The following is a 12379-nucleotide window of genomic DNA, read 5'->3' on the forward strand; positions in this document are numbered from 1 at the left end:
AATACCAAAACCAAGTCCACGCCTACTATTCAGAACCACCACTACGTGAAACAAACGTGCTTCTCTCGATGACCGTTACGGAGAAGCAAACAAAAGCAACGTATCTATGTATGTATCTACCTCGGGCTCCTAACGTATCCATCTATATATAGCCTGTTTAGCTACCTCCAATCAAAACGCATCCGACTCGATCTTTACCTACGTTTCCCATATAATAGCCTTCCAACGAGCAATCGTCGCAGTTGACGGAGAGTAGTAAACGGAACCAGTGGTTTAGTGTGGTAACTTCGAATCCTAGTGAAGAACGATGGCCGAAATGCAACAGGACCAGGAAAATCAGCAAATGGACAGTAACGGAAACCCTGGCCGGGATGACGACAGGAAACTGTTCGTCGGTGGACTGAGCAAGGAAACCACCGAGCAGGACCTGCGGAACCACTTCGGCCAGTACGGCGAGATCGAAAGTGTGAACGTCAAGACCGATCCCCAGACGGGCCGCTCGAGAGGTTTCGCGTTCATCATCTACAGCAACCCGGAGTCGATCGAGAAGGTTGTGGCATTCGAAGACCATACCGTCAACGGCAAGAAGGTTGATCCGAAGAAGGCGAAAGCCAGACAGGGAAAGATCTTTGTCGGCGGCTTGAGTCCGGAAACCAGTGACGAGGAAGTGAAAACGTTCTTCGAACAGTTTGGCAACGTAGTGGAGATGGAGATGCCCTTCGACAAGATGAAGAACCAACGGAAGGGCTTCTGCTTCATTACGTACGACTCGGAAGCAGTGGTGACGGAGCTCTTGAAGACGCCCAAGCAGACCGTGGGAGGCAAGGAAGTCGACGTGAAGCGGGCAACACCCAAGCAGGACGGAATGCAGATGGGTGGTGGACGTGGAGGTATGCGTGGATCACCGCGTGGAATGCGTGGAGGTCGAGGCGGATTCGGCGGTATGCGATCCTACGGACAAGGCTGGGGCGGCGGACAAGGATTCGGCGGGGGATACAACCAAGGCGGTTTCGGAGGAGGATTCGGCGGTGGATACGGCAGCGGCAGCGGTGGTGGCGGAGGCTGGGGATACGACAACTACGACTTTTCCAGCTACGGCGGCGGCAGCTTCCAGGGCGGCAAACAACGAGGCGGAGGCGGCGGCAGCCGGCAGTACCAGAGGCCGTACTGAATCCAGGCACTGAGTGAAACTGTCTAATCACATTTCCTTATTTGAGCGGAATAAAGAAATTACCCATCAGAAACCTTTTTTGTAGTTTGTAAGATAATTATTGTAGCGAATAAAACCATAGCCCGAAAAATCTTGAGTTGTCTGCTACACGAGGGTCTGGGATAGCATTGGGCAAATCTGGCTGAGACATCGATTTTTGTGAATCGATTCGAATCAGATCAGCAGAATCGATTACAAGATTTAATCGAATGCTTTGAATCGATGTTTTCACATCGATTCGATACCTATTATAAAACATGACAAAACTATGAAATGATTCGTTTGCCGCATGTAGTTCAAGTTCATGGTATGTTTTACTTGTCTAAATTAATTCAATGTCAAAATTTGAGATTGCATATCGAACATTCCGCGACTCTGATTCGAAAATTGATATAACGTTGAGACAGTGCATTCTGAAAAAAAGGAAATTTATTATTTTTGAATCGAAAGAAAAAACCTGAGATCCTGATATTTCCCAGAACTCTGAGAAGTTATCCTGTATATTTCTGAGAGAAATTCCCTCAGAATCTTTAAAGAGACTCCTCCAGAATTCTGAAAGGAGTTCCTCTAAAATTACGACAGAGATTTCTTCAGAATGCTGAAAATGATTACACCAGAATCCTGAGCGGCATTATCTAGCAATCTTGGTAGAAATTCTTTCTGAACTCTTCCTAGATTTCCTAGATTTCTGAGAAAGGTTACTCCATATCTATAAGACGGATCGTCTCAAAGTCCCGAAAGGAATTCTCCCAGAATCATTTGATAGATTGTCTCAAAATCCTTGGGATTCCCCCAAAATGTTCCGGAATCCTAAGATAAAATCTCCTAGAATCCTGATAGGAAGAGCGGATCTTTCACACTCTTGAGATAAACTTATCTAGAATACTGTGAAAGATTCCCACAAAAAAAAGACTTTAGGAATTCTAAGATGAATTTCCCAAGAAATTTGAAAGAAAAGACCCAGATTCCTGAAAATGGGAGCTTAGAACCCTAAGGAAGATTACTGCAGAACCGTGAAAAAGGTTCCCTCAAAATACTGGGCAGGGTTGCCAAAGAAACATGAGATATACTCTCACAGAATTCTAGGAGATAGGATTCTCCCAATATCCTGAGAAGAATTCCTCCAGAATCCTTTTAAGTATTCTCCCAGAATTCCTTAAAAATCCTGGGTAGAATCCTTTGAAATGCTGAGAATAATTCTGCCAGAATACCGAAAGGTATTCCCCAGAATTCCGCAAATTCCTGAGAGGGATCATATGAGGGGTTCTTCCAGATTCTTCCAAGAAATATTTCTAAAGAATTTATCCGAATATTTGATAAGGATTCTTCCTGGAAGAGATTACGAAAACTTCTATAATGGACTTCCCCAGCATCTTGTGAAGGATTCTCTGGAGTTCTGAGAGGTATACCCACTTAAAACGGAAAAATTACCGCAGATTCCTGAAAGACATTCAGAATCTTTGAAAGGACTCCCCGAAACTCCAGAAAGAGATTGTCCCAGAACTCTGAGAGTGATTCTTCCAGAATACTTAAATCATTACACCAGACTTTCAAGAGAATCTTCCCATAATCTTGTCAGGTTTTTTCCCTGATTACTAAGAGGGACTCCCTCAGAATCCTGAAAAGTAATTTCTGGGAGCAACTGCTCCAGAATACAGAAAACAGAATTCTACTGGGATTCTCGTAGAATGCTGAGAAGAGTTTCTTCCAAACCCTAAAAGGAATCACAAAATGCATGCGAGGGATTCTCTAAAATCTAAACTTCTCTAGATAATTCTGCTCAGAATCTCGTGAGTGATTCTTCAATGATTAACAATTCTGAGAGAGAGTGCCCAAGAATCTTGAAAAAATATAGCCCCAGAAGCCCAAGGTTTTCTTGTAACCGCAGGTTCCAGTTGGTAAGCTTGATGGCTCCACCACAAGCATCCTTTCACCTAAATCCCGCACGCCAGTAAGCACCTTAAACCCAAATCCGACCCTGATCAAACTGACAGCCTTACTGGTGTAGTACTCACAGCTGTCGGTAAAATGCGCAGGATGGCTACTCCTATAGGCTATAGCACTTGTAGTGGATGCTCACACCTGTCATTTATGAACAGCGGTTTGAAACATTAAGGTTAAACATGCCACTCAGAGTTCTAGGAAGGGGTGCCAACCATTGCTACTAAACTGGGCGTCCAACCTCGGGATAGTTCGGCTTTTATGAAAGCCATTTAACCCATATCCGCCCAGCGTCCTATTTATAGGACAGATGCCCCGAACGCCCAGCGTCCTATAAATAGGACAGTCCTTTTGATGTGAATATCTCCAGAATTATGCAAAATTTTAGAATACTTTCTTCAGAGAAGATGGTCTCCACACCCATACCTTGCTCATAGTGGACAATATAGTTTGTGACTGGTTCACTAGGTGGCGTAAACGATGCTGCAAAGATTACATATTGTCGCGATCCATGAGCTTCATTTCCAATGCGAACATAATTTATTTCCCTGGAATCTTGACAATAATTAATGATTTATAGTTCATTTCTTCGGCAGAGTTGTTTATCAATACATACAAAAGTCAATGTATGTATGATTGTATGTTTATATGCTTGTATGTTTATATGTTTGTATGTTTGTCTATTTGTATGTTGATATGTATGTACGTATGTATATTATGTATCAATGTACCGGCATAACTCTGGAATGCGTCCAGAAATTTCAATCAAATTTGGCATACACATTCCTTAGGATGTGAATGTGGTAGTAGAGTTATTGGAATTCAAGATGGCGGCTTAGGTTCCAAGATGGCGGTCAAAACTCCAGAATATATGCTTTTTAAAGGCAATGCTGCTTCGGATACTATGCAATATGGGTATCTATCGATCGGGCTTCATAAGCAGAACTTAAAAATGAATATCCGACGCCATTTTTAAATCCAAGATGGCGGACCATATGCAAGATGGCAGACATGGAGTGGTAGTTTGAGCTATGATACCATGCAATATGGGTATCTATCGATCGGGCTTGATGAGTAGAAGTCAAAAATCGATATTTAACATCATTTTAAATCCAAGATGGCGGACCATATCCAAGATGGCGGCCACGGAATGAGTTTGAGCAATGATACCATGCAATATGGGTATCTATCGATCGGGCTTCATTGGTAGAACTCAAAAATGAATATCCGACGCCATTTTGAAATCCAAGATGGCGGACTATATCCAAGATGGCGGCCACGGAATGGTAGATTGAGCTATGATATCATGCAATATGGGTATCTATCGATCGGGCTTCGTGAGTAGAAGTCAAAAATCGATATTTGACCCTATTTTTAAATCCAAGATGGCGGACTATATCCAAGGTGGCAGCCATGGAATGGTAGTTTGAGCTATGATACCATGCAATATGGGTATCTATCGATCAGGCTTGATGAGTATGGTAGTGGTAGTTGGTAGTGGGTAGGGTAAACGGTAGAAAAAGCGGTCTGGTAGAGCAGTGGTCCTCAGGCGTACTGTCTACGCGGGTCACAATTGCATTTCACAAGAAGGCTGCGGGCCGCAAGGCATTTAAAAATTTATTTTGATAAAATTTTACTAGAAGGTTTAACTTTGACGTACAAGTCATCCTTTATATTTATCAGAATAATGTTTTAGAGTCAAAATATATGACTTTTTATATTTGTTGGGCATAATAATTTTGCAGATAAAAATTATTTTTAAAGTTACTGATTTAAAATAGCTTTTTGTTTATTTGTATCTTTTGCTTGGGAATTAATTCTTTACTTCTTAAAAGGGCTTTGATAAAAGTGTCTGCTTTTAGTTTTTGAAATCTTTCTAATATATTCGAAAATCTAAACTAAACCACTAAACCTTCTCGAGGGCCACATGCGGCCCGCGGGCCGCAGTTTGGTGACCACTGCAGTAGAGGGAGTGGAGTAGAAGGTTGGGATAGACGGTAGGGAAGTGGGTAGGATAGAGAGTAGGGTTGAAGATGGGAAAAAGATAAAAGAAGAGAGTAGGGTAAACGGTACGATCAAACACAATATAGACTAGAGGATACGGTAAAGGATAATGCAGTGGTTATGGTAGAGAATAGGGTAGATGGTATGACAGATGGTAGGGTTGAAGGTGATAGAGCGTAAGATAGAGGGTTGGAATAGAGGGCAAATAAGACAGTAAGGTAGCGGCTAGAGAGTGGGGTGAAGAATTGAGATGAGGTTAGATGAGCTGAGGTTTTTGTTTTCGAGATATTCTATCCAGGATTTCTTCAGGCATTCCTTTCGAGAATCTTCCCAGGTTTATTCCCAGGATTCCTTCAGATACTGCTTCCGAGATTGCTGTACGTATTGCTACGGAGTTCTATTCAGGTATTTTTACAGGGGTTGCTTTAAAAATCCTGAAAGGTTTCTTTTAGTTATTCTTTTCTGCATTCCTTCAGGGATTTGTGTTGGAATTCTTTCAGAGATTCCTTCCCGGATTCCTGCTGTGACTCTTCAAGGGATTTCTCCCGAAAAAAAATTATGAAAAAATGTAGATTTCTTCCGAGATTTTTTTCAGGCAATCCTAGATTATAGAGACATCTTCTATGTTTCTTACAGGAATACCTGCTCAGCTTCTAACCGGCAAAACCAGAAGTCATCAGGAATCATGATCATCTCTCTAAGGATTCCATCAGATATTCTTCACAGGATTATTTCACGAAAAACTTCAGAGATTTCTGCCAGAATTGCTTTAGAAAATTCTGAAAGGATTCTTTCAGAAATTTTAACCACCGTCCTTTCATGGATTTCTGCTGGAATTATTTCACAGATTCATTTTTGTATGCTTTCAAAGTTTTCTGTCGAAACATATCCAGAGAATCCTAATGGAATTCTTTCTACGAGCCGGGATCCGTGCTCGTAATTTATACAGCAATTAATTCCGGGATTTCTCCTGTGATTACTTCAGGGATTCCTATCAAGCTTTCAGCTGAGATTCCCTCAGAGTTCTACCAGCTATGCCTCTCCGAATTCCTTCAGTAAATCCTCTCTGGATTCCTTCAGGGATTTCTACCGGGAATGTTATTCCCCCAGCGTTATGATTTTCAGACTTTTGTACGTAATTCTAAATTGCAATTGGTAGACCGAATAAAATTGAATATTTGGGTGGTTTATCATTTTTTTATGTAGCCGAAAGACATCTTTTCGATGTAACATTGATAGTGCCCAGACTAGCACCATAAAACCCACATATTGTTCACGAATAAAAAATCATGAAGTAGTACAAACATAAGTGGATAGGCCGTGTAGAGTATATCTGGTTGAAACTTTATATCAAAACATGGAATGATGATGAACCTGGGCGTGTTAGTGGAATACCTGTAAGTACGAGACACTGAAGACGACCTTATAGTTGAGGTCGAAATACGTATCTGTCAAAGGATACACATTAAAAGGAACAGTATTTAATACCGTTTTCTTTTTAAAACATGCATCATTTCTGAAAAGTTTATGTATGGTGAGTACGTAAAGAGAGTTTGTGGGGTACTAAAGGAAAAACTCAATTACTTTATTAGAAATAATTATCTGTGTAAAATCTAACCTCTACAGTATTTTAACGTTTGGTTATGCTACACATAGTGAGCACTCTTTATTTGATTTGTTACAAAAAAATAAATTTGAGAAATGTAGAACACTGTAGTCGAAACTACATGAAATCACAAGGACCATGAATTGCATACTTTTAGGCGTTAATCGGGTTATATTTCTGCCCCAATTTAAAAGTCCTTTTTAGTCCTTAGAGCTGTATTGTATCTATACGGATCAGAATATAACGATAGCGTTGAAGTTATGCTAAAATACAACTCGAGAAAATGATCAGATATTGAGGACCTACAATGAAGATTTTTTTTTGGAACTACACCATAGACTTCCATTTTTTTCGTCGAATCATGCTTATTTAATTGGAACTTGACCTTTGATAACAAATTTATTTAAAGATTCGAATTGTGAGACACCTTGGGCGTTAACGGGTTAATCATACGCCATTGCTGAAGGTTTGTTCTTTCAGTCCGTGACCGCCAAGAAGATCGCAGTGCACGTCGTGAAACCTTAAAAGAAAATTGAAAAGCCCAGATTTAGGGTAAAAGTGTATATAAGTGATCTTCGTTTTGTGTTCTTAAAGATCTATTTCACAGTTCAAATAATTGAAGCCATCCTAAAGCTAATTGTTAGTGCTTAAAACTATAGTACGGTTAGTTTCTTATATATAATTTGTAATTGTGTGTGCCTAATGTGAAATTTGTAAATCTGTACCAGCAAAGAACCACCATTGTAAGAAAAGGCAACTATATTTGTGCTAAACTACAAAAGAGAGACAGTGAGGAGGGGGGGGGGATCAGGTCCGAGCTCGGGCCTTTTCTTTTGGGCTTTCCTGGTGGAAACCTCGAAGCCTTTGTTCCTACCTACAGATTGGACGACGCCAAGGACCGGATTCACGCCTTTCACACCATTCACCGACTGGAACTCGATAATCACCCCCTCCGCCATTTTGGGGCTATCCATGGACAGAAGGACGAGTGCATGCCATCGAAAGTCCTCCATTTTGGGAACCTACCACGTGATTCCCGATCTGGTCCAACGTGTCATCCATCGAAATCTCCAATCAAACCTGGAGAATTTTCTGGAAGAATTGCTGAGAAAATCTCCAGAAAAATTTCTGGAAAAATTCCTGGAGAAATTGTTGACATAATTTCTGAAGGATGTCCAGGAGCAATTCCTGGATCAATTCCTAGAGAAATTTCTGGAGGAATTCCTGATGAAATTCTTGGGGTAATTCCAGAAGAATTTCCGGGAATAGTTCTTGGAGATATTCCTGGATAAAATCTTAGAGGAACTGTTGGAGGTTCTCCTTTGGGAATTGCTGACGGAATCCGTGAGGGAATCTCTGGAGGAATTCCTTCAACAATTTCTGGATGAATTTCTGGGGGAATCTATGGAGAAGCTCTGGGCGAAATTTCGGAAAAAAATCCCCTGAGAAATTTACGGAGGGATTTCGAGAGACATCTCTGAAGGAATTCCTGGAAAAATCACTGAAAAAGTTCCTGGACGAGTTTTAGCCGAATTCCTAGAGAAATATCTGTAGCGATTCCTGGAGGGAAAACTGGAAGATTTCTTGGTGGAATTTCTGGAAAAAATCCAGAAGGTATTCCTAAAAAAAACCGTGGAAGAATTTCTGAAGCAATCCCTAATTTATGATGGCGTTCCTTGATTACTTCCTGGTGTAATTCCTGGAGGAATCCCTGAAAAATTCTTGAAGGTATTCCTGGAGAATATTCTTGAAGAATTTCTGAAGAATCTCTAGTGGATTTCCTGGAAGAATCCTTGGAGAAACTTCTGCAGGAGTTCCTGGAGGAATCTTCAAAGAACTTCCTGAAGAGATTCCATGGAGAAATCTCTGGAGGAATCCCTTAAGCAATTCCTGATGGAATCTCATGAGAAATTACCGGAGAAATACCTAGAGGAATTGTTGACATAATTTCTGCAAGATGTCCAGAAGCAATTTCTAGAGAAATTCCTGGAGAAATTCCTGGGGGAATTCATGTAGAAATTCCTGGGGTAATTCCTAGATAAGTTCCTGGAGAAATTCCTGGATAAAATCCTAGAGAAATTCCTAGAGGTATTCCTTTGGGAATTTCAGGAGGAATCTCTAGAAGAATTTTTGGAAGAATTACTGGAGGAATTCTTGAATAAACCCACGAAGGAATTCCTGAAGAAATCCTTGGAGGAATCCTAGAAGCAGTTTGTAAAGAAATTCTTGGGGGAATCCCTGAAAAAATGCTGATGGTGTTTCTCCAGGAATTTCCTGGAAGAATTTATGAAGAAATCCCTAGAGGATTTCCAAAAATAATGTTCAGAGGATCTTCTGGGGGATTTCCTGGAGGAATCTTCGGAGGATTTCCTGGAGGAATCCCTGAAAAATTCCTGAGGGTATTCCTGGAGAATTTACTGGAAGAATGTCTGAAAAAAATTCCAGAAGAATTTCTGGAAAAAATCCCGGAGAAATTGTTGACATAACTTCTGAAGGATGTCCAGAAGCAATTCCTGGATCAATTCCTAGAGAAATTGCTGGAGGTATTCCTGCAGAAATTATTGGGGTAATTCCTGGAGAATTTCCTGGAATAGTTCTTGGAGAAATTCCTAAATAAAATCCTGGAGGAATTGCTGGAGGTTATCTTTTGGGAATTGCTGGCGGAATCCTTGAAGGAGTTCTAGGAGCAATCTCTGTAATAATTCCTTCAACAATTTGTGGATGAATTTCTGGGGGAATCTCTAGAGGAGCTCTGGGAGAAATTTCTGAAAAAAAAAATCGCCTGAGAAATTCCCGAATCAATTTCTGAAGAAATCCCTGGAAAAATCACTATAAAAGTTCCTGGAGGAGATTTTTGTGCAAATCCTGGAGGAATGCCTGTAGCAATTCTTGGAGGGAATACTGGAAGATTTCTTGGCGGAATTTCTGGAAAAAATCCAGAAGGTATTCCTAGAAAAAAATCCTGGAAGAATTTCTGAAGGAATCCCTGAAGGATTTCCTGGAGTAATTCCTAGAGGAATTCCTGAAGAAATTTTTGGATGAATCTTTTAGAACTTAGGGAATTCGTATAGGAATACCAGAAATTCCTCAAGAAATCGCAAATCGAGTTCTTGGTCAAATTCGGGAGGAATCCTTAGAAGAGTTTCTGAAGAAACCCTAAGCAGTTCCTGGAGGAAGTACTGAATCAATTCCTAGAAAAGATCCTTAAAAAATACAATGAGGAATTGCTGGAGGAACCCTAAAAAGAGTTCGTGGGAGAATCTTTGGAGGATGTTCAAAATAAGTTGTTTTAGAAAGAATCACAAAAGGAAGTCCCGAGATAAGTCCTGCAGAAATTCTTGGAGGAATCCCTGGGGGATATCCTAGAAGAATACCCGTAGAGTTTAACGGAGGAATCTCTAGAAATACTCCTGGAGGAATCTCTATAAGAATTCCTGGAGGAATTTCTGGAGAAATATCTATACGCATTTCAATTCCCAGAGGATCCCTGGAATAATTCTTAGAGGAATCTCTGAAGAAGTTCATGGAGAATTCGCAGTAAAAATTTCTGAAGAAATTGCTGATGGAATCCTTGGAGAAATCCTGAAGGAATACTAATAAGAGTTCGTGGAAGAACGCCTTGGGGAATCCCTGTAGCAGTTCCTGAAGAAACCCCAGGAGAAATCCTAAGGAATTCCTAAATAGTTCCTGGAGGAAGTATTGGATTATTTTTTGGAATCTTCTGAAGGAATTCTAAAAAGTGTTCCTGGGGGAACCCTTGGAGGATTTTTTAAATAATTCCTGGAGTTGTTTCTGAAATAAACACAGGAGATATTCCCGGTCGAATACTTGGAGGAATGCTTGAAGGAAAATCTGGAGGAATCCCGGAAGCAATCCCATGATGAATTCCTTAGGAAATCTCAGGAAAGCTTTCTCAACAAATTCCTGGAAGAATTTCTGTAGGAAAATAAAAATGAAGGCATCCATGTCTGCAATATTTTTTGGACGAATTATTGTTGGAATTTTAAGGAATTTAAGGAACTCCTGAAAATTTCTGGAGGAATTATCGAAAAAAGCACTGGAACAATCATTGAAAGAACTTCTAAAGATATCCCAGGAGAAATTCCCGGAGGAATGCCTGGTGAAACCCATTCAGGAATTCTTGGAAAACTCTCTGGAGCAATCCATGCTAGAATCACTATAGGAAGCTATGGAAAATCCCTGAAGGAATTCATCGATATATCCTTGCAGAAGTATTTGTATAAAACTGAAGGAATCGTGGGGGGAATTCTTAAAGCATTTCTTGGAACAAACCCTAAAAAAACTATCTGAACCCTGCAAGATGTCCATGGAAAAATTCACGAAAGAGAAACTCCTGGATATGTTCCTTGAGGAATTTCTGAAAGAATCCTTGGCAAAGTTCCTGAATAACTTCCTAACGGAATTTCTGGAGATGTCCTTGAAAGAATTTGTAAAGAAATCCCAGGTATTAATATCTTAGCATGACGTTTGTTTGAATTGAATACAAGTGAAAATTCGTGTAGCAATAGCATATAACTGCACTCTAGTACTACAAAGCCCTTGTTTTTCCCTACCGGAAACTTGCCATGCCGTTTTTGTGTTCCATGAATAAACATCACAAAATTTAACCATTCATCCAAGCTTGTTATTTGGTTAAATTCTATGATAAGATTAAAGTAGATCTCTTGGAGAAATACTTGGCGAAATTTCCTTTGATTCTCAAGAAAAAAAGGTTGGATAATTGTGGATAAAAACCTCGATTATTAGAATAGTCTAGAGAATAGTTTTTTTTAAATATGTTTTCTGGAACACTTGAATTATTATTCAGTGTTTCCAAAATAAAGCAAATAAGACAATTTTGTCACTTACAAAAAAGTGCTTATCTTAGATGGGAAAATCGCGCTCATCATATACCAAAAATAGTGTAATAATTTTTCCGCTTCCCAAAATAGAAGGTGGCGATCTCAAATTCGAAAACAGCCCTCATTATAAATTAATAACAAATTGAAAACCATGCACTCTTCAATGAGACCTCCAGGAATGCCTCCAATAATTGCATAAGAAAATTCTCCAGATCTGCCTTTCAAATTCCTCTGAGATTCCTCCATGAAATAGTCCAGGAATTTCTCACGAGATTCCGCCAGGCATTACTCTAGAGATTCCTCCAGGGATTCGTCGAAGATTAATCTAGGAGTTCTCATAGGAATCATTCCAAAAATTTGGCTAGGAATTTCTCTAGAGCTTTATTTACGAAATTTCTGCAGAGATTTCTTTGGAACACTGATATATGTTGCCCTTTTACTGGCATATACCAGATTAGCTGGTATGTCATAAACATACAGAAAAACTTGTAGTTTGGTGTCTTATTCAGTATGCGTCGTTATCACCTGTTCTGTGGCTTAGTTGGTTAAAGCACCGGTCTAGCGAATACGGGGTCGTGGGTTCGAATCCCACCAGAACGCGATTTTTTTTTCAAAAATTCATCCCTCAATTTGTCAATTAGCAACATTCTGTGTCTTCTAACTACAAGCTTTTCTGTATTTATTTGGAATCTTACCAAGAATTCCTTCAGATATTCGTACTCTTATTCCCCTTGGTTTTCGCCAGGAATTACTCCA

The 12379-nt window shown here is 40.0% G+C and overlaps 1 protein-coding gene across 1 annotated transcript; it reads left to right on the forward strand.

The window, feature by feature from the left end:
- Positions 1–227: 227 nt before the first annotated feature.
- Positions 228–1244, forward strand: LOC109424816 (RNA-binding protein squid). The gene has a single exon (XM_019700003.3). It carries the CDS (start codon positions 308–310, stop codon positions 1169–1171), a length of 864 nt encoding a protein of 287 aa, XP_019555548.3. The 5' UTR covers positions 228–307; the 3' UTR covers positions 1172–1244.
- The last annotated feature ends 11135 nt before the right edge of the window (positions 1245–12379 follow it).

The sequence above is a fragment of the Aedes albopictus genome, chromosome 1 (assembly GCF_035046485.1).
Source record: "Aedes albopictus strain Foshan chromosome 1, AalbF5, whole genome shotgun sequence".
Classification (NCBI taxonomy): Eukaryota; Metazoa; Arthropoda; class Insecta; order Diptera; family Culicidae; genus Aedes; species Aedes albopictus.

Excerpts from the sequence above, each read along its gene's own strand:
- LOC109424816 (XM_019700003.3), top strand. The coding sequence starts at position 308 with ATGGCCGAAATGCAACAGGACCAGGAAAATCAGCAAATGGACAGTAAC.